This window comes from Falco biarmicus, chromosome 3 (assembly GCF_023638135.1).
Source record: "Falco biarmicus isolate bFalBia1 chromosome 3, bFalBia1.pri, whole genome shotgun sequence".
Taxonomy (NCBI): domain Eukaryota; kingdom Metazoa; phylum Chordata; class Aves; order Falconiformes; family Falconidae; genus Falco; species Falco biarmicus.
Genome location: NC_079290.1, coordinates 91549204 through 91570887, shown reverse-complemented (window position 1 = coordinate 91570887; position 21684 = coordinate 91549204). Strand labels below are relative to the sequence as shown.

Sequence of the window (21684 nt, the reverse complement as noted above, 5' to 3'; positions counted from 1 at the left end):
CAGCGCCAACGGACTTCAGATACAGGCAAGGAGCTTGAAGGTGGCTAGAATAATGCTGGGGGCTCCTTTAGAGACAAGACTGTGCATGAGGCAACCCTACATAAGCTGTCCTGTGGTACACAACCAGTGTTGCAAGTTTCTCAGAGGCACAATGACTCTGCAGAGGATCACTGGCTTTCTCCTCACTGCACAGGAGGAAGGACTGCTGAGGGGCAAAGCCTGTCACTCGCTACTGATCTGACGTATGTGTTACATACAGTCAGGGCTCATCACGGTTCTGCTTTGCCAAGGTGGCACAAATGTGTATCTGCCACGTGCAATAAGGACAAGTCACAGTGGCAGCAGGACTCTGAAGCCTGCCACTCAACTGCCCTCAAACCCTGGCTTTCACCAGACCTTTCTGGGACCTTAACAAAGAACTGTTGTACTCTTGGCTCACGTTTTGCAGAAATAAGACCTTAATCCAACCCTCCTGTCCAGCTTCTTATCTCCCCCTTCTCTGCCTGCTTTGCAAGGTGGCACTCATTTATTCTGGGCAGAGGAGAGACTAGACAGGATGTCATGTCTTATAAGTACATAAATACATGATTCTGTACATGCATATGCATAGGAACATCCCATGCCTAGGAATATTCAGAGTTTCACAACTGCCTACTGTGTAAGCAGTGACTCACTACAGGTCTGTCACTACACCAGACTGAAGAGCCCAGGGCAGCCCTGCACTGCTCAGCAGATCTCTCCAGCCATGCCAGAACCACCAGTCCAGGTCTACGAAATTTTAACACTGCATTTCATGAGAGCACGTATGCATACTCATTACTTACTTACAACTTACAAGAAATTGAAACCAATTATGATAATAAATGTTGGATTAATCTTATTCAGGCAAAATCTTTAATTTCAATATAAACAATCAGATACTATTATTTTATTTTTTTCCCCAAGAAATTTTATTTCTATGCCTGCAAAAGAGAGTGAGCATAGCCATATGCCGTGTCCCACAGCCAAGCTGCAACACTCTTTCAGTGTCTGTCAGTTTTTTAATAGAGGCCGTTCCATGCACACTGTTCAATTAAATCTTCGTATCTCTGGAGCTGAAGCTGGAGCTTTACAAAGGCCATAACGCAAGCACTGTGCAATTTGAGTGTTTAAGTAAAAAAATTGCATGTTTATATTTAAATATACTGAATTAGGTACACACACATTTCCATATCTGTCCCTATCAAAGCCTCAGGAATCTTCAGCTAAACTATTTTAGGCAAGATGACTTTCAGGAATTTAATGTAAAACAGGCACTGAGCAAACTCAGTCACTGGGCATGCCACATATATTTTTTCTTGACCATAAAAAGTGCAAAAGTTCACTCACTGTGTTAGTTTTATCCCACTCCCAATTAATGTTGAACATTTTAACAATTATGTTCTCTGCCACTGTTAGAAATATACACACGCATGCTTTGTGTTTTTTCAGAGGTGTTCTAGCACAGAGCTCGTCTTGTTTTCCGCCAACGTAGATGCTATAAAATCATGCTTGATTCAGTTTACTTCTTTCCTCCCCTCCCCTCCCTTCTTCCCTTTCCCTCAGCCTTATCCTCCTCCATGTTCTTGGGTGGGCAGATTCATGGGGAGACTTGGTTTTTAGTATAGCCACCACCAGGCAGTTTGCTACTCTCCTGAAGCACATCTGGGCTTTATATCAGGCCTTTAATTAATCCTCAGTGAAAGCCAAGCTATGACATTTTGACTGGGCAGGCTCCAGTTTTGGACAGGTCTTGATTTATTGCGACTGAGTCTCAACCTACTTTGATTTATTTCAGCTTTGGGGAGGAGGGCAAGCACTGAACAGAAAAAGCACTGTTGGATACAGAACATGTGATGCACGAAAAGGACCTCCAGAGTACTGTGGCCCAAATGACAAACAGCTCAGACAATTTGCAATAAAAATAAAATAAAAAAAGGCCAAGTGATGAAAAGATTTTGGTGAAAGAAATCACTTAAAGCAACAACAACCACTGCTACCAAAAAAAAGCAACAACAAATAATAAAAGTCTTAGTGAACTAGGATCAAACTACTTGGCAGACAGTGCCAATGAAGGAAGCCCATGCCTTATCTCTAAGTAAACAATAAATCCCTGGTCATTCGTTAGTGTTAATCATGCTTCTCATCTGCATTCAGCTAAATAGAGAGAGGCAGGACCAACGCTTTCCTGATGAGTCGCTTTCAAAGAAAAGGATGTTCTGCTGTTGCCTGCCAACTGGCCTTGGGTGGACGTCCTTTCGCAGGTCTCCCTCTCTGACTGTACCGTGCATGGCATGCAACGTGCCAAGTCTTCTGGACAGCAAGAACAAAGGCAACCAGGGCCAAACTGTTCATCTAAATAAAGCAACAAACATCACAATAATAGAGGCCACTGAATAACAAATCCAGTCTGCTCAAGGTATAAAGCCTTATTGTTTCTATGGGCAGGCTTACTCTCTTTGGCTCTTTTCTTGTTCTGTTTTAATTCAGATTCTACTGGACAGATGACAAAGTTATTCCAAATACTACTGTAGCTACTTCCAATTAATTCCTGTTGTATGCACACAAAAAGAAACTCAGTATCTTGCAAATTCTAATAAAACCAAGTAATTTTATTGTTTTCCTTTAAGCGTTTTTGTTAAAAATTCAAATACCCTGATTTCCCCATCCCTTGTACTTACTTTTTACCAACTAAAATTCATTTTTTGTTATTTTCCCCCCCCTTCTCTAACTACGGGAACTAGAGAATTTATGACTCTATCAAAAGAAAAGAGAGTGAAGTTCCAGAAACTGAAAGGCAAAAAGGTTTTAGTCTAAACAAACTGGCACTTCTTATTTGTTGACAGCTATCAGGCTCTGTTACCCAGCGAACCTCTAGCAGAAAGGATGTTTTTGTTACAGACTTGGCACCTGCTGCTATTAAAATTTCAGTAACACCTCAGATGCTACCTCAACAGTCCCCATTGAAAGCCTTAGAAGGACAAATCTTTGCACTCCTGTTATTCCTTGTAACAAGACAGAAGGACCCAAAACCCATACATGCGCATGCAGGCTTGCTCCAAGGCATCTCTTAAGTGCTAGAAAGCAGAAGTGGACACAAATCAGGTAGAAAAATATCACATGGGTTGTCTTTAAAAACATTAAACCCAAATGCTTGAAGGCATTAGTAAAAAGACATCTGTGTCTTCATTTTTTTGGTTTCAGAGTGAAATCTGAAAGAAAGGTCTACCGTACTTGCTTGATCAGGTGCTTGTAAACAGTAGGATTGAAATGACCATCTAGTTTAAGAAGCCTTGGGTCTTCTGTTAACCCAGAAGCAACTACACGAATGTTCTCAGTCTAATCTGTGTCACACTGACTAGTTTTATCACCTGTAAAAAATAAGATGCATTTATTATAGCAGTGGTAAGCTGGTAGGCTACACAGGGAACCTGTGTTTGTTGTCTTGTCCCCTGTCTGGGTGGGCAGACTGAGCTGGCTCTCTGTGCCCAGTACAAAACTACAAATTCTGCAGAAATGCAAAATATTCATACACAGGTAAATGGGATCCTACAGAGCCAGTCCCTTTTAGATTCAGTAGTAAAGGTCTAATTAGTGTTAAGGACAATTCTCAAGTCAAATTATTCTACTGAAGACATCCTTCCCTCGTCTCTCCACTCTGCAAGAAAACAAATCACCAACATCTAAGGTAAATGTTTGCCATTTTCTATGCATGCTTTTGTTTTGTGCCCCACTCAGGTTGGAGTATTTCAGGCTACTTTCAGAGGCAGAACCAAGCACAGCGGCAGCTCACGGCTCAGTTTGGCCGAAGCGTAGGTGATGAAAACACAGCGTTCCTCTGTCAGCTATGGTCTTAATCCTCATCTTGTATTGCCCCCACGGCCCCTCATACAAGGATGCAGCATATCCCCATTAGCTGTGCTCCTCCTGAGTATAAGTTTCCTTTTCTCTGTCAGACAGTATTCTACCTAGCTGCTGCAGAGCTGATTCTGGGTGGGATTCCAGCCTGAACACCATCATTTTATTATTGTTTATAGGAAGTTTTATTTTCTAGCTTTTATCTGCCTTCATGAAATATAAGTTTGGGTGACTTTTTCCTTCCAAGAAAGTGTAATAACACTGTAAGCTCCAGAAGTACTTTCTAATACCAACACAGCCAGCATGTGCAGTGACAAGTTAGTAGGCCATTTCAGTGAAAGAGACTTTATATGAACCAGCATCCCAGTGAAATCCCATATCTAGGCAAAAAGGATCCCTTTAAGATACTACTAATAAAACTATCAGCTTCGAAGTCAACTGTTTTACAAGCAACTCCAGAATGTAAACAACTGTTCAAGACATTGTTAAGATAGTGTTTTCAGAATCTGGATTTTTCTTTTTTTCCCTAACTTGAAATATTTACGACCATTCTATTTAAGTGATCAGACTGCTACAAATCAGTGCAACTAAGTGCCTGTCATCAGCATGCAATTTCATTACACAATTTGTTTACAAATCTCATATGAATAAATTAAACCAAGGGAACTGAGGCTTGTTTTTCTTTACCGCATAGTGTATTTTGAAGGTAAATGTCAAATGTGCATAATTCTGTTATTATTTAACATTATTTTCTGTAATCACTCCAAAATGAATGTGGCAACAACGATGATTAATTTACTTTCCTTTTGGGTGGACTTTTTACTCAAACTTGTTCTTTTGGCAGCTACACTTTTATACATGGGCCTGTTGGTTTTACACTGCCTTTCTTTAGATGTGACCTTATGAAAATCAGCAACAAAAAAGCCTTCTTTGAGGAAAGTCCAATTTACTTAATTACAAGAAGTGGGCAGTTGTGCACCAATTTCATCATTCTGTCATACTTGAGGCTGAAAACTGGCACTGAGTGGGCCAGGTGAAAACTCTTTATTACGCTTCCTGTTTATACTGGTAACACATTAAATGGAATTTTAATGCCTCCTGAGGTCACTTTTAGAGCCAAATTGTGGCTGTCCCTATCACAGGTGTACTGAGTAACTCTGTGCAGGCACAGAGCCTTTTTCTCTTCTGTCGGCCTCTGCCTTCCCATGCATAAGTGTAAGACACAACAGATGAAGTCAAGTCCCACTGAAGTCAATAATCCTATTATTAGAACAAGATTTCACTCCAAACCAAGTCCTACAGTTGGCTTGCAGCATGCTTGGTCCTCAGGCTTGCCAGGAGGGCAGGGAGGGAATGCATAGCCCTACAGTCCTCTCGGGGTTTGCACGCTTCACACATGCTCTCGCCCTTTATTGCTATCTGGATCAAACAGAGTCTTTTCTTAGCACCCATACCTGTAAAACTCCATTAAAATGCTGCACATGATGTGAAGGGTTACATTATGAGTGCTTGGAACATAAGAAGGTTGCACAAACCTCCAACCAAGAGCAATTCTAAATTGTTACCTGCTCTTGAATTACTTTAAAAAGAAAAAAAAAAAAAAAAAAAAAGAAAAAGATTCTCAGAGAGATCAGGCACCAGATAGTTCAGTTAGCCTGGAAAAGCTCCTTGGCAGGCAAGTTCCTTTGTGCTCCACCTTTGCATCCCCAGAAAGCAGAGCACAGCCAGGACCTTCACACTGGCAGGCTCCTTCTTGCAAACCAATATAATTTCTGCTACCAGTACTACAGATTCAGAAAGCCACATTCCAGCGGTGCATGCCATGGTTATGGCATGGGAGTCACTGGAAAAGGTTTACAAGGTATTATGGGCTGAAATAAAACAACACATCAACATATACATGGAACACGCACAAATAGGAGCAGTGGCGATTTTCCTGGCTGCAGCCTGAATACGACACTTAAAATACAACCTCCTCAGCACAGGGGTTCAGGAGCAAGGCTGCCGGCAACCAGGACATGACGGTGGTAAGAGGAACAGTGCCCAGCAGCAGCCAAGTGCCTCTTGGGCTTTCCTTGTTGGCAGACAGACCCCTCACGTCTTGGTCTGTCACGCAGCCTACAGACCATCCTATCTCATGCCTCCCGACACCTTTCCAATAACCTGAGACCCACTTGTAATCTGGGAGATGAACAGTTGTAAACCAGCAGTGTTTTTAATATATATCTACTGTAGATATCAGTAATAATACTGGCAATAAAATGAGAAGGGTATACTTAAAATATTTTTCCCTTGTCAATTATTTTCCCTTTAAAATGAATATGATATATTAAAAACCTGATGCTTGTTGAATTTAAAACACCTCAGAGGAAGAGAGGAATTCCCACCAGATATGAAAAGGCAGGGTTTGTCTGGAAATAAATGCAGCATAATAAATTAATGGTGAGAGGGAAAACATGCCTGTATTGCATAAGGCAAAAATACTGCATTAGCAACACAAAGCATTACTTTTTCTTGTAAAATGAGGCACAGTGCAGCAAGACTGTATGATTTGTGCAAACTTTTCATTATGTCAAAAGCAACATGTATGCCTGGCATTATAGCATTAGGGTTGCTTTGATAAACTGTTACCATGCAGAGTAACATCTCACTTGCTAGAGGTTAAGGCAGGAGTAGAAGTTAATGCTCTGCTATTGCAATTTACTGCTCCTTAAAGAAATCTGTGAAGTGAACTTGGAAGAAAGAAAACCTCTTTTGATATTAAAAAATGAAATCAAACACATTTTCAGATCAAGAAATAACGGACAACTTGCGCTAGAAATATCAGCTTCTAAAAAGTACAAAGCTTGCTATTAAAAGCAAAGTTAGAGAGTAAGCATATTTTCATAACAGTGTCTGTTCTTTTAATAGAAGAACACAAAAGTAAGTAACATTGGTGCAACAAGAAATTGGCTCAACACTCAACACCTCCTATGGACCAGCAGTTCAGGCAATGGCTCGCAGCAGGGGTCGTAGCAGGAGGTCATGGTCCTCTGAAGTTTCAAATAGTCGAGTTTGCCCTGATCTTACGCTATTGAACAAGAGTAGGCTAGGCAAAACGTGCCTAGACTGCATTCAACTCTACAAAAAATCCCTAATAACTTGTTGTCAGACTGGTACATTTCATATGAATAGTTAGGGACCCCCTAATTTTCCTTCCTCAAATCCAACACCCAGAGATCCTTTAATTGCACTGCACAACAGAAAATGCAGAAAGCTGATACATGGCCCTACTCACTTAAGAAACACCACCAAAATTCTTATTTCACTAGAAGCAATGGAACGTCCACCAAGGTGGCCAGCACCAGGAGATGCTCTGTGCATCTGCAGGGCGTGGGGAAGGACGGCTGCTGGGCTCCCCTGCATCAGTCAGCCTCGACCCGCACGAAGGAGGCAGCACAGGGAGTGTCTGAGGGAACTGCCAGCTGTTTAACACAGTCCTCATCAGCTGCAGGCACCGGGCGATGTCAGGCACCCACTGTTTGCTTCATTCTGCCCTTCCATGGCTGCAGGGAAATCCATTCCAGTCACCCTGCTGAGCTGACTGGGGACAGGGGGTAAGAAAACACCAAGCCAGTGTCGCTCACCTACCTTGCAAATGTAACGCTCCTCATACTCCTGAGGAAACAAACAATTGCTCTTGCAGAAATCACATGGATTTTGAGAGGGAGAGAGAGAGGAGTCAAGCACATGACAGCAATAAGCTTTCTTCACATACTTAACCTGGTAACCAAGTCAACTGTCCCCAGGGGAAGCTTAATGTCGGCCAAAGAAGGCCAAGCGGAAAGTTCAGCTGCTCTATCTTTGGACCATTAATGTTGGTTGTTAGGTCAAGGCTTCATCCAAAAACACCTACAGCTAAAATTCAAGTATTTCTGCTAAAACTAAAAGTGGCATATTAAATGCACCCTGTGGGTTTGGGGAATGTTTCCCACTCAAACAAACAAAAAAATCCTACTTTTTTCCATACCCAGATCAGGAAAGAACAGTCACTCTGATGATAACTAGTCTTCTTAATAATACACAGAATATTAACAGCTAGAGTACAATAAAAGTAAGCCCTGACATTTTAATTTATCCTCTGAAATATTTCTTCTTTCAGTGGAATGACCTGAAATTGTTGAAGGGCTAAAAATTTTGGTTCTGGGAATGCACTGCCCGTGATGTTTTACTGGCTTCATTTCAAATGAAAACAATTACTCTATAGTGAGGATGTTACCACACAGACATAACAACACGATTAACTATTTTTGACTTCCAGTGTAAATTAAACCATTATGGGGTTTTAAAAATGTCCTCATTAAATTTTAATGATCTGTTTTAAGGGATTTTCCCCCCTTATTAAAATTAAAACCAACTATGCTATACAACTTTCTCAGAAAAGTGCATTACTCTAAGATTCAAATAAATCTGTAAATCATAGATTAGTTAATAAAGAGAAACTATCTGGGTTATTACAGGTGGGGCTGGTAGCAGTACCTGTTATTAATGTTGCCTAACATTCACCAATAAAAGATGCTGCTTCCCGTTCTTTAAAATGTTGCCAAATACCATCTGACTGAATAAAAACCTTGTGAGTTCAAAGGTAGACACACCTGGTTGGGTTGTTTTTGGTTTGGCTTTTTTTTTTTTTTTTTGGTTGCCTCCATGATAGGAAAAAGAGTAAAGAAAGGAAAGAAAACGCCAACTGAAGTGATTCAGCTGATCAAAGAATACTTTTCATTTGTATTAACTCCCCCATAAACCTCAGTAGCTTTTTTTCCACGAACTCGGGATTTCTTTGTTGTGCAGTAAGTATTTGCAATTTTGCAGGGTTAGAGAATGTTTATGAGGACACTGCCATCAAATTTGCCCTGAAGTTGCCCAATTCATAAACTTTGTGTGGACTAAAATGGATAAAAAAATTTAAAAGATCATGGTTTACATACACTCAAGAAAGACTTGCAAGACCTTTGCTGTCAAATTTATGAAGATTCACTTTATGGTGAACATGCTCCATCGCATGATGGGGCAGTGGTTTCCCTCCAGGCGCAGGTGCAGCCTGGAACAGGCTGCCTGGTGCGCCCGCTCCCCGGGTCCAGGCAGTCCCCTCTCCCCCATGAGATTCAGCTCTTTCCCACAATCTCATCTGCAGCTGCCGCAAGTTAAAACCACCACAAGACTGACTGGAAGGTGGAACAGACCTTTTTTTTCAAACAGCCTGGTTTGTTTTCACCCTGGCGTTATATTGCCACCTGCTAATGAGTAAACATTTTCTTGCAGCATGCACTGATGTTACTGTAATGATGGTGTATATATGCCACATTATATAGCCTCTCTGCTGGCATCTGTATGTTTTCTTCTGATCTATCACAAGTATTAGTATGGCTCCTAAGCATGGACCCTGTCATAATTTCACTTATTTTTCCACAAATTGCCAGACAGAGTAGAAACCTAAAATCTCAGGAACGGTGCATGCATTTAAAGTTACTTCTGAAAAGTGCCCTAATTTGGTGCCCTACAAGAAGAACACGCTGCAAAAGCAGAATTTGTCATGAGGATTCTTGTAGCTGTGTTACTTGAAGATACTGCATTCAAGCTACAATGGCATAATAGGTCAGCCTCAGAAAGATGACAATACATAATTTATCAATCTGGAAACCTTATACTTGAAAGAAGCCTTAGTCTAACCTTTCCATCACTCCAATTGAATTGTAAGACCACCGCTGTAACAAGACCACTTAGAAAACCACCGGGGTGGCCTTGATAATAATACACATATCATTGTTGAGGCACAGGAAACTGAACCAGATGGTTTTGCTGAGGAAAGCACTTTTTTGGCTTTGTAAAGCCTAAAAACACTAATAGGTCAAACACAAAAGTGGTGAAAAAGAAAGCTAAAGGAAAATGTATGTAAATAAGAAAAATATCTTTTTACAATTATATTCTCCTCATATAAAAAATGGCTGCAAGAAAATAAAAAGGGGGAAAAGGTGCTGTAGTTCTGAAATAGATCAGGATAGTTTTCTGAAAGGAAAAGGTCTAACAGCAACACTTCCAGTAGGCACTGCTGCTGGAAATCAATACCATATGATGTGCATTAGACAGAACACCTACATACTGTAATTAAAACCCTTTTTTTTGGCCTCATTTTTATGTTTTAAATATGGGCACCATTCATGTCTATTGTAATAAACTACTTACTTTCTTGTTCAGTCTCTTATTGGCAATCATATCAATCTTAAGGAAAAAAAAGCACATATATGCATCTCTTAAAATACATGAAATTGAAAATAATTCCCACAAAATCATGCATGCACAAACAGAAACATACATATATTCACATACACACACATACATATGTGTGTGTGTGCATGGCATATATAAAGCATGTTTGAATGTTCTCACTTATGCTGTATTTATAATGATATTATTTACAGACTTCAGCATTTCAAAAACCATGAAGGGACTTGGTTTTGTTTTGTTTTTCTTTAATGCAGACATAATCTACATGAGTAAAATTAAGATGACAGGGTGTTACTCTGCTGGGTATTGCAACCATTTCTAATAGCCAAGAAGTCAAATCTAAACTATACGTGCTGGAAGAAATGTATGATTATAAACTCTTTTATTGTGCAGCCGTATTTATCAAAATGTAAGCTTTTATTTGGCATTAAAAAGGAAAAGTTTTACTATCACATTTGCTCTAAAACATGTTCTCTCCTCATACGGGAAGGTTTGCCAGTAGTTTCAAAATCTGAAAGATGATTGAGAATTATACCTATATTTTGCTCATATAAAATCATGCTCTAACTGAAAGAAAACATCATTATTTAAGTATCAACTTTTGCTCTGCTTGCATGGGACAAGGGAGAAGAAACGTACACTGAAGAGAGCTTCACTATATGCTTATCATTTGCGACAGTTCATTTTGGCACTTCTCAGAAAATGTTGACATCCTTGGAGAAAATGTTCAGAGTCTTTAGTCTGATTCTCAAGCTTTTAATTAAAACTAGAGAGTTAACAGAGTAGTTTCTGAAGCCAGAAGTCAAGTGGGACCACAGGTGCCTTACTGAGCCGACGGAGCGTGATGGAGCCTACCTGGACAGCAATAAAGCAAAAGAAATGACAGTGTGGTCTCATGGGAACCTATCATGATTCTGCATGAGAGACATGCCAGGGAGATGTCTGTTCTGTGGCGAGTGATGCCATCTACCACCTCATACCAAGACCTAAATTCTTTTGTAGGGTTGGAACATCTCAGCTGAGATGCAATGTGCAAATAATTTACAAAACCAATGGCTTCATGAACTGACTCTGGCAATCTACTTATCTCTGTCTTTTCCCTATAAGCTCAGTCAGAAGGAAGACAATCTTCTTTACTACTTCTTGGACGTGCTGTTCCAGCACTCTCGTTGTGTCATGAAGAAGTTGCACTGGCATTTGCAATAGAGCATGTGGGTCAGTGCTGGGTAAACTTCAAAAAGCGATTGCGCATCTTTTATTTGAGACCAGTAATCTGTTCTGCGGCCGCTTACATTGGCTGTACTGTATCCTGAGAACTGGATCATTATTTGCATAGATTATTGAACAGATTACCATGGGCAAATGTGACTTCTTTTATTCTGGAAACATCACACCTCCACGCGTCCAAAGTATTTACATGAGGAAATAAAAGAAAATTCAGCCATTGGTAAGTGTGTACTTCCTTGGGAACATGTTGCTTTCTCAAAAACTTTTCAGCATGAGGGTTAGTTCTACATCTTATAAAAAGGACAACAGATTTTTAAACTATTAGAAAGAAACTAAGGTGGAATAGTCATTATCTCTGATACACATGGTTCTAGAAAAGGTGCTGCTTCAGCAAGTAGCTGTCAAGACTTCTGTGAATGTTCAGTAGTTGTTCCAAAGGAGCACAGTCTATCAACTTTTCTCCTAAAGGTTCATAGATCCCTGCTGCTCTCACAATTTCTTCACCTAGATGGCAGCAGTAAGATAATCAGTTCAGTGGATCATCCCATCAATCAAAGCAGATTGGACATAATTTTAAGATCAGTTTGGCTTAACAGAGCCATTAATTATCCCAGCTCAATTAAACTGATGGAAAGAAAAAGTTCTCACTTGGAAATACACAAAATACACCCAGATAGCTCAAAAATCTTTACTCGCATACTCAAAGAAGTCCAGCATTGAGTGTTTAAAATTATTTCTTAACTTTTATTAGAAGTTATTAACTTTGAGCATAAAAAACTAAGCAGTAAGAAGAGAAAAATATTTTTCACCTTGGTCCATAACAAAAGGGTAATCCTCATTTAAAAGCATGCCTTCAAGTTCATGAGCCAATCTCATAACTGTATGAGGTATTGATAGACAGATACAGCTGACTTTCCTTTTATAACCAACAATCCCCAACAAAGCAAGACTCTCACAAGCAAGTATTCTGCTGGGCTGATGAAAAGATGTGTCAGAAAAACTTTGAGTCTCATCAGACTAAAGGAAAACATCTCAAAAGGTGACACATCCTTAATACTCCAAGAAAACAACAAAAGAGAACTAGAAATGCCTTGGCCCACAGTCTCACTGGCTGAATCCTTTTCTTATGCACAAGTAAAGTAAAATTTTAAGTAATTCTGTCTGGCAAATTTAAACTTACACACAAACATACAAGGAGGGATTTCCCCCAACAAAAATGGTAGCAGCTTTCTCCAAGGGTCTGTCTCCACTTATTAGAATGGTGAATAGAAGAATCATGAATAAAGGATCAGGTGATGCCGACTGGAGATTTAAATGCAGAAAGCATCACTGTAGGTTAGATACTACTATCTCAATTTCAACATGCACAAAACAGTTTAAGAATAAAAATGACTGCATATTTTCTTGTGCATTTTAATCACAAAATGAAGTATGAATTAGCACCAGTACCAATTAAAAAAACCCAAGTAAGATGGAAAGTCTCTCTTTAAACATTTTCTTAATGTGCTTGGTTAGACTGTACAATAATTTACTATATTACTTGTAAACTTTCCTTTTCTGCTTTTTTTTTCAACATTATTTAAATATAAATTAGAGGAAGCTGATTGCCATATATTTAGAATATGAAACATTCCCTGATTTCACCATGAATTTAGGCACATGCTTAATTTTTAGCATCTGACTAGACCTATAATTAATTGAATTGGAGCCAACTGTGACCCAATTATGACTCCTCTGTAATTATTGCTGGAACTACTGCTGGGATTCTATTAAAGGCAAAAGAAAATATTTCTGATTTGTACAAAGAATATTAAAACTGTTAACTTTGACTTGTTTTTTTACTTTTTACAGATATATATTGATAGGCTTTTCCGCAACATTCATCAGCACAGTATTTCTGCTCTCTGCACAACACTGAGGTGTGGGCAGTGCAACTGCAGAAGGCAACCTGAGCATCAGCAGGTAACAAAGAGGAAACTGAAGGAAAGGAACAAAAAGCCTCAGCTGTTGAAGTCTAATATGAACTTGACCTTTTCCCAGAGCCACTTTCCAACATTAGCATGCTCTATTTGTTGGCTTTCCCTTTACATCTTCACAAATCAATGTGTTTATTACGTCCCCAAGATCAACACTTTTAAGGTTTCAGTTGCAGGTATACCTTCACAACTTCATTTACAGTATTTAGCATGCAGAAAATTAAAACCCCAACACATTAGTGATGGATCAATGGCCATTTTATTAATGGTCCAAGTTAAATGTTTCTGAGAATCTGTATTTATTTGAAATAAGACTCTTGGGTAAGTGTCTGAGGAAACTTGTATGATGCCTTGTGTTTTATAAACGGCATAGAAATGAGTCAGACTGCTAAGGCTTGCTATCATACTAATATTTGAAAATACTGAGCAGATGGCTTACCAGAACTTTCTGCAACAAATACAAGGTATAAGTTACCCTCTCAAAACAAAATAGCACATAGACAATCCATATATCAATAGTACTGACATGTTGTTTTTTCTCTTCCCGCTCAGTGGCACTGATAGTCACCTTTAATATTATCCCATATGACTTGTGCTGGATCACAGCAGAGTAAAAATGGAGAAAGGGGGAGTTAAGAAGCACAGCACTTTCTGCAAGTATTAAGAGTTACTAATATAATTTTAGGATAAAACTAATATACACCCCACCGCCATCCCCTGCCTCCTCCCCCAATTTTCGATGCCTACTTATTTCTGTTTTGTTCCCTTCAAACACTGAATGGAAACCTTTCTTTCTAGTGTGTTCGACTTCCCAGTTTTCATCCACCAGCACAATGCTGCTGTATCTGATTTTCAGTTCCTGCAGGTGGTACTTCAAGTCCCAGCCCCAAAACCTAATCAAACACATACTCCAACTACTCTCCCCTGATATGAACCTCTGTTTATGCATCGTGCTTCCGAATCACCTGCTACTAAAGCTGACCTCAACCCACAGCTAGCACCGAGCATGCTGGCAGCTCATCCCTTGGTGGGCACCAACAAGCTTCAGTGCAGGCACTTCCATGCTCTGCTGTAGACGGAAGCCCAAAAGCACAGTGGCAGTCAGATGAACGCATGTGATCCAAGCTTGAGAGTCCTGACTTCTGCTTGTGCTTTGTAACTGCCAGACGTTCTCCACTCCAATACATACAGGATACGATCTGTCCATGAAGTCAATGGGATTTTGGTCATCAACTTTCATGAGATCAGGAACTGACCCATAATATTTTATAAAATAACAAAAAGGAATGTATTTATGGTTTTATTATTATCCCTAATAAGGAAATAAGAAGAAAGAAAACACAGTACATGGTCTAGTCTATATGCACATGTGTTACTTGTATTAATATCAATGGGATTTAAAAGTACATATGGAGGGGATAAGATATATCCCTATGTGTTCAGCCATACGCTTAAGGAAGCTCCCCAAATGCTTGTAAATACGATCATGCTTTCTAACATACTATGTATTTATTTGAACAACGTTAAATCTCTAAGCCCCACTTTCCAGTCCATTAAAGCCTCAAATAATTGTTTATTTCCAGTTTAAAGTTACTCACTTTTTTAGCCATTAGAAGGCTGCCTGTAACCACATTTCCACAATATTCAGGGAATTAGAGAATTGATAATAACTCTCCCGTTATCCGAAGAGGTACCACTCTGGGAAGAGAAATACTCAAGATGAACTATATTTTAGTGAGGAATTCTTTCCAGAAGATTTTGGGACAGGCCCAAAACGTGTAGCTGAAAGGTCTGGAATGCTACTTACACAACCAACATGTGTTCGTGCTGTAGACGTCGGACAACTACATTCCTTCTGGAGGCCAAAGGCCTTGAAAGCTAGTCATTCTTCTAGATAGACTTGTTCTCATTTCCTTTTTGTTTTTAAAGGTTTGAACACAGGACAAGGGTCTGACCCACTAGGCACAAGAGGGTTATTCTGGATTTCCCTTATGGAAGAAGACATTAGGATTTATCCCACGATTTATGACCTGGTGCAACTTGTCTTGTGATGAGATAGCCAAAGTATTTATGGAGTGTTCAATGCCTGTTAGCAAATTACGCTCATTATGTTCAATGCAACTGATCGTTTTATTTGGCTTAATCTTTTACTTCCGTTCATCTGAGACTCGGTAACTGACTTAATGAACTCTCTTAACTATAGTTTTATCCATTAAAAAGGTGATTGGGATGGTTTACTGCATTAACTGCTTCAACTAATGTTGTGGCCACAAATAGAACACAATAGTCATGGAGGCATAGCCATGACACCCATGGTGCCCTTACCACTTTACATGCAAATGCAGCACAGAACCAAAAGCCCACTTTATTTACAGCCAGCTGCCAAAAATCACCTTCTTCGCTCATTTGATGTAACCCTTTCAATGGTAAGGCAATATGGCTGTTTACTTTTTTTAATTTCATCCAGAACAAAAGTTTATATTGTGGTATTACAATATTGTTTTCTTGCTGCTTCTTTTTGACTGTAAACAAGATTTGAGAGCTCAGCTTTTATTTTACTTTTTAAATCTCGATTTATGATAAAAATACCAAATCAGACTTTTTCCTACTGAAATACTTCTTACTTTGTAATATAGAAAACCAAAACAAACAGTCATAATCTTTTTAAACTACATCAATGAATGGTGAAGCCAAATCCGGTTTCCCAGCAAGGAATTATTAAAAGACAGAAATAGCCCAATGACCGCAGGAAATCTTTAAGCACCAAAATGGGGACAAAAGTCTCCTGGGGAAAAGACAGTATTTCCTACGTGGTCATTCATGTCTCCTTGTAATACAATACAGGGGTATTGTTTGTTTGCCTGCTTAAGTAGATGCATAGAATAAAATTAGAAACAAATCCTGACTATGAAAACCTTTCAAACACTCGATGCAAGCACGTGTGTTGCAATACCTGCCATCACAACTATGTTGTGATGCTTCTTTCTGATGTATGACCAGTTAGACCTTTGCTCATTTATATATACATCATTCTTGCCTCATTATAATAAAGGCCACGAACCTCCAGCAGGATCTTTGACTTCATGTCATACTGCATCTTGCTGCAATCTTAATACTGGTTATAAAATTTGTCAAAACAATAGGGGAAATACTCTAAAAGAGATTCACTTTATAGTTGGCTCCCTCCCCCAAGGAATTCAGTCAAGGAATGTAAGCCCAAAGATTTGTTTTTCTGTTCAGGTCACGCCTGGGGTAGACTGCTGTGTTACTAAACTCCCTGCTCTGAAATCAAGAGCAAGACAAAGTTAACAGACCTCAATAGGCAAAAACATCTCGAGATAGCCCTCCGTGGACCATGACCTGAAGTTACAGCAATAAGCATTATCCCCACCGTGAAGACGACTCAGCAAAAGGCACGTGGCCCACAGCTTACCTCAACGTAGTCCCTGGCATGGCCCCAGTCTCTCTTAGCATCCAGATTGCCCAGGCTGAAACAATCCAGCTGCCCCAGGTGAATCTTTGCAACCGATCGGCTAATTTTTCGAGTAACAAAGTTAGCCCCTGGAATAGAAATAAAAAGTAATATCAACATAGTCACAGCGGCAGATCACTGGCCACCAGAAACACCTTGTATAGCTCATAACATGGTACTTTCTGTCTTCATTCACTCCCCTCACAACGCTGAGACCCAAGCCATCTTTTATCATTTGAGCAGGCAATGAAGCTTCCAGTGCAAGTGTCACATTAGCTGCACTTTCACTGCAAACGTCTTTCTTTGTGGAACTTCTTAAGCATTCCTAATTTGCTGCCTCAGTATTCAGTCCAGGCACAGAGCCAAAGAAAATCATTTGGAATGTCAGTTCTTAAACGCAAAATGCAAAAGGTTACATAAAGAAGACAGACATCTTAGACCACCCTCAAGTTTTTTGTTGCTGTTTCTTTTTTATTTCAATTTTTTTAAAAGGAATGCATATATCTAAATAAATTAGTTTATTAATAAAAAAAACACGAGACTATCCAAATATGACTTATTCTCCAAAGAACCGTAACGGTTAAATGTGTTATACTTCTCTAGCTATTTGTGATTCTTTGTCTCCCAGGTTCAGTGAGATCATGAAATTGTGATTTCAACTTTATCAGTTGAAGGTTGTGCACTGTTTTATCATATTTCTGTTACTTTGTTCACTGTATTGCTTTAGAAAATTTGTGTACCCATTTCTGCTCCCTGTAGAGTTGCTTTAAAAAATACTTTTTTCTAGTTATTTTCATATCTTGATTTTTAGATTATGATGGCTGTGTTTCCAAAATGTGGTCAGCAGTCTCCTCAAAAGCAGAGGGATTTCAATTTAGACCATTAATTCAGGCTAAGCAAGCACAATGGCATTTGCACACTAATGGGCCACAAAAATTAAAATTACATGCCTTTTTAATAGCTAAAAAAATATGATGGAGTGGTGACAGATGATACCCCATCCAAATGGGAAGGAGGAAAGTCAGTGAAAATTACTGTTCTAGTAAAACACTTAGCAAGTTTCTAAAGTCCTTAAGTAGCGCAGCTTGTACATTCAATGCATATATGTAGGTTTTTTTCATTATGGAATTCTGGTCTTGAGATACGCATCTCAATATATTCCGTTTCCTGTCAAACGAACAATAGGCTGCTGCAAAATTATTAAATAATGTGAAGTGTCTTTTCCAGACTATTAATTTTTCCTGTAAAGTCAAGAGCATTACAGTACCTTTTGGTGTCATTTGACACTGCCAAAAGTAAAAAAAATAAGTGCATACCTGTAAGAACCATGTGGAATGAAGCAATTAAATAATTCAGACTTTACCATGGGATTAAGATAGAATTTTAATTTTCTGTCAACTGCTGAACTAATTAGAATTCTGTTTATTAGCCATTTAGAATATTTCACCAGCTTGTGCTTATTTTTTAAAGGATGGAAACCATGTAATTTCCATATTCCCTGAAAAAGTGTTCATATATAAAGGAAGATTTCAAAATTGTGTGCTTTGCAAAGTTTCAGAAACAAAATATACTGGGGAGTGTTTTTTGTAGCAGTGTTCCTCAAAAATTGGACAAATGAGTCAACTGCAGGATGAAAGCCTAAGCCCTTCTTCCAGACTGCACCCTGCACACTCAACAGCAGAAATATAATTATGCCAAAGATAAACCAGTGCAAACCACGGGACTGACACTGTGACTCTGCTATTGCAATTTTCTGAAAGCAAAGTACTGTGGTTCCCCTGTTCCTGGCCGGACAGGCTTGCAGCAGGAGTGGAGTTCTGGCTTAACAGAAACCAGTGACAGTCTCTTTGGCTTAGTCAGACTGGCGCTTCTCCAAAGACTGTTTCCATTTCTTACATTATCCAAGTGCTCTGAGATCTTCGCACAGATTATTACTAATTAATTAAAAATATATTCATGCCATTACACAAACTTGTTAGTATTAGGTAGGAAACTTCCTAACCTTCTGCATGGAAACAATTTCAGTTAGCATTATTATTCAGTAAATAGCACTTGAAGGAGAAACTTTTTTTCCTAGGATAAAGTATATGTCTTTACGTTGCAGTTTACAACTGAGTAATAAGCAAAACTGGCCGCTTTCAGCGCTATGTTCCCATTTGCAGTGAAAGCAGTGAGACTTCTAGTCATCATCTGCTTTAAAGCACGTTTTACTGTCAACCTACACAACTAATGAATGTCAGCTTCCATTCTGGAGCAACCACTTCCTCAGCATAAAAAAAAAAACCCAGCTTATTAGTTTGTGTGTGTGTGAGAGAGAACTTTTATGCTATCAACTGAACTTAAAATATATGAAAGAGAGTGCACAAGAAAAAGCAGATTCATCTAGCACAAAACAGCAAATACTAGCGACTGCTGTCTTCTTGCAGTCACTGACAACTGTAGAGAAATTATCTTTAAAGGTCTTCTCCAAGCAAATGCAGAATATTCCTCAAAAGGCTGAAATGAAGAATTAGAGTGTACCACAGTGAAAAATGAAAACTTTTATTTTCCAGAAATATTCCAGTAAGGGTTCAACAAAATAATACCAACCCTCTTCTTGGAAGTGCCTCAGCATTAAAGCTGTGGAAGAAAACTATGCTACTGTTCATTCTGAGAAATGTGATTAGAATTTTTTTTTTCATGCAACCAAGGACCGAATGGCACATTTCAGAAGTATTTAAATGATATGGTTCATAAATAACATTTAAATACCAATTCTCTTCAAACACAGTATCTTAAAATATCCCATTACAGTACATGTTTGATCCCATGCCATTAAATGCACATCATAGCTAGAATTTAAGTTGATGCCCACTGGAGTCATACAAAATAGTGAAGTCTATGTCAGCATTTCCATTATAAAGCCCTGTCCTAGGGGTTTGCAATCAGGCTATAAAATCTTGCTTTGGCTTGAAACTTGGCAGACATAATGTCTCTTTCCTCAGGAATGATTCTATCTAAAAGGTCTATGTGGAGTGCTACAGATATCTTTATATAACTGAATACAAAGTACCTTTTGAGACACAGAAATGGTTAGCTTCCTTCTTCCTCAGGAGCTATTGAGGACCTGCTACAAGGGCATTTTCCCCCGACAGAATGTCCTGTTAGTGCCAGTATGAGTATCAGCAGAGCTGCTGGTGTGTTAACCACATCACCCTTTATGCTGACTTTCATCAGATCAAGATGATGCAGCAGCTTACATGCCACAGCTACCACAGCTGAATAAGGCCTGCTTCACTATGCTGCTAACATTGCTAATTCATGTGGAAACGTGTGGTGGTAGCAACAGAAACTAGCTTAGATTGCAGGGAAGAGGGAAGTCCAAGTCCCACAGTTGTCTCCTGGCTTTGTTTTGTTTCCTCAGTTCAGAGACGTGTTGTAAAACACACCTCACTGCTCACATCTAGTACCAATGAACATGGAGTGTTCAAAATTATTAAATGTGTGATATATTCTCACTTATTTGAACACTTTTTCAAAATGTGTGAGGGTGGTACTGTCCTGCCATATAGGATAGGACAGGATCCGAAAAGGAGCTCACTACCCTATGGTAACCAAGGAAACAGTCATTCTTACTCCCTTGTAGGGCCAAGCACGCTGGGCTAATTGCTTTGCATAGCATCTATGCAGCAAATACATCCAAACCATGATGGGCCACATTATACTCTGGTTTCCATCACTACTGACAGCACTGGAATTGCTGTACCGCAACAGCAGAGATCTGGCCAGACGTTGCAAAGGATGCTTTGGTGCCTCTGCACGTTTCAGCAGTTCCAAACAGCTTTGGTTTAGCAGTGTCTGACAAGTTTTTACCTTTTTAAAGAGGACTTAAACATGAGTTTTCACGATATTAACAGCTCTGTCAGGAACCCTGGGCATTAGTTTAGATTTGTTTTCAAAACCCAAGCCCTCCCTCTGAGGTCATTAGCATTCCAATAGGAACCATAAGGTCTGATTTACAAACCCGATTTATCCTAGATACGATTTTAAGCAAGGATTCCTCATCAAGCAGACCTGATCTGTAAAACATATAACTTGTCAGCAAACCACTACAGGAACAATACTACAATAAAAAGAAATAGCAGAGGTATAATGCAATAGCTTCAGCTCTCCAGCCCAGGCCTGTCACCCACTGCACCGTCTGGCTCAGGGTGAAAAACAGCCTGCGCAGCTCATCCCTCCAAGAAGGACGCTGCCTACATCTGGCATAGGTAAGTTTTGGAAGCTGGACACATCTCTCATTAACACATATTTAAAACTATTGCTTCAGGAAGCATGTTCTCAATGCACCTACCTAGAGTTCCAAGGCTGGATGTCACAAGAGAAAAAATAATACCTGGGTCTCTGCACCAGTACCCCCTTCCTTTTATCAGCACTGGGGTTCCACCCTTTGTGCATCATCAGGAAGCTGGCTGTTTGAAGTAGGTGCTTTTCTCTAGACTGTGTGGTTTATAAGAGGCAGCCAAATGGATGAAGCAGCTTTAAGAGCTACTGTTATAGTAACTACTTTTAAAGAACTTTCATTTTCTAGGCTCTCAAGGCTACATGCAAAACTGAACAGATGACAAAAATGTGGTCTTAGGAAGTCTGCTATCCCTGTATAGTACTAGTTGTTTCAGGCATAAGAAAAATCCATCATTAATCCTAGTAATATTATAGAATAACAGTGAGTCTCATAGCATTTAATAGTAATACTTCTCTATCAGCTGAAATGTAGTCCTAGCACAGTCTATAAATTTGCCATAACATCTTTTTCTTTGTTTTGCATACAATATGATAAAAAGGTTTCTGTCTCTAAAGATGCTGGCACAAGAAAAAGAGTTGTGAGCT

General features: G+C 39.3%; 1 protein-coding gene across 2 annotated transcripts in view; it reads right to left on the bottom strand.

Annotated features, from left to right (window-relative positions):
* GMDS (GDP-mannose 4,6-dehydratase) overlaps positions 1-21684 on the bottom strand; it is a 426920-nt gene that overhangs the window by 211284 nt on the left and 193952 nt on the right. For both annotated transcript variants that reach the window (XM_056331388.1, XM_056331389.1), the window contains one exon: positions 16777-16904. In XM_056331388.1, the coding sequence (XP_056187363.1) occupies positions 16777-16904 (128 nt within the window). The remainder of the gene's footprint in view (positions 1-16776; positions 16905-21684) is intronic.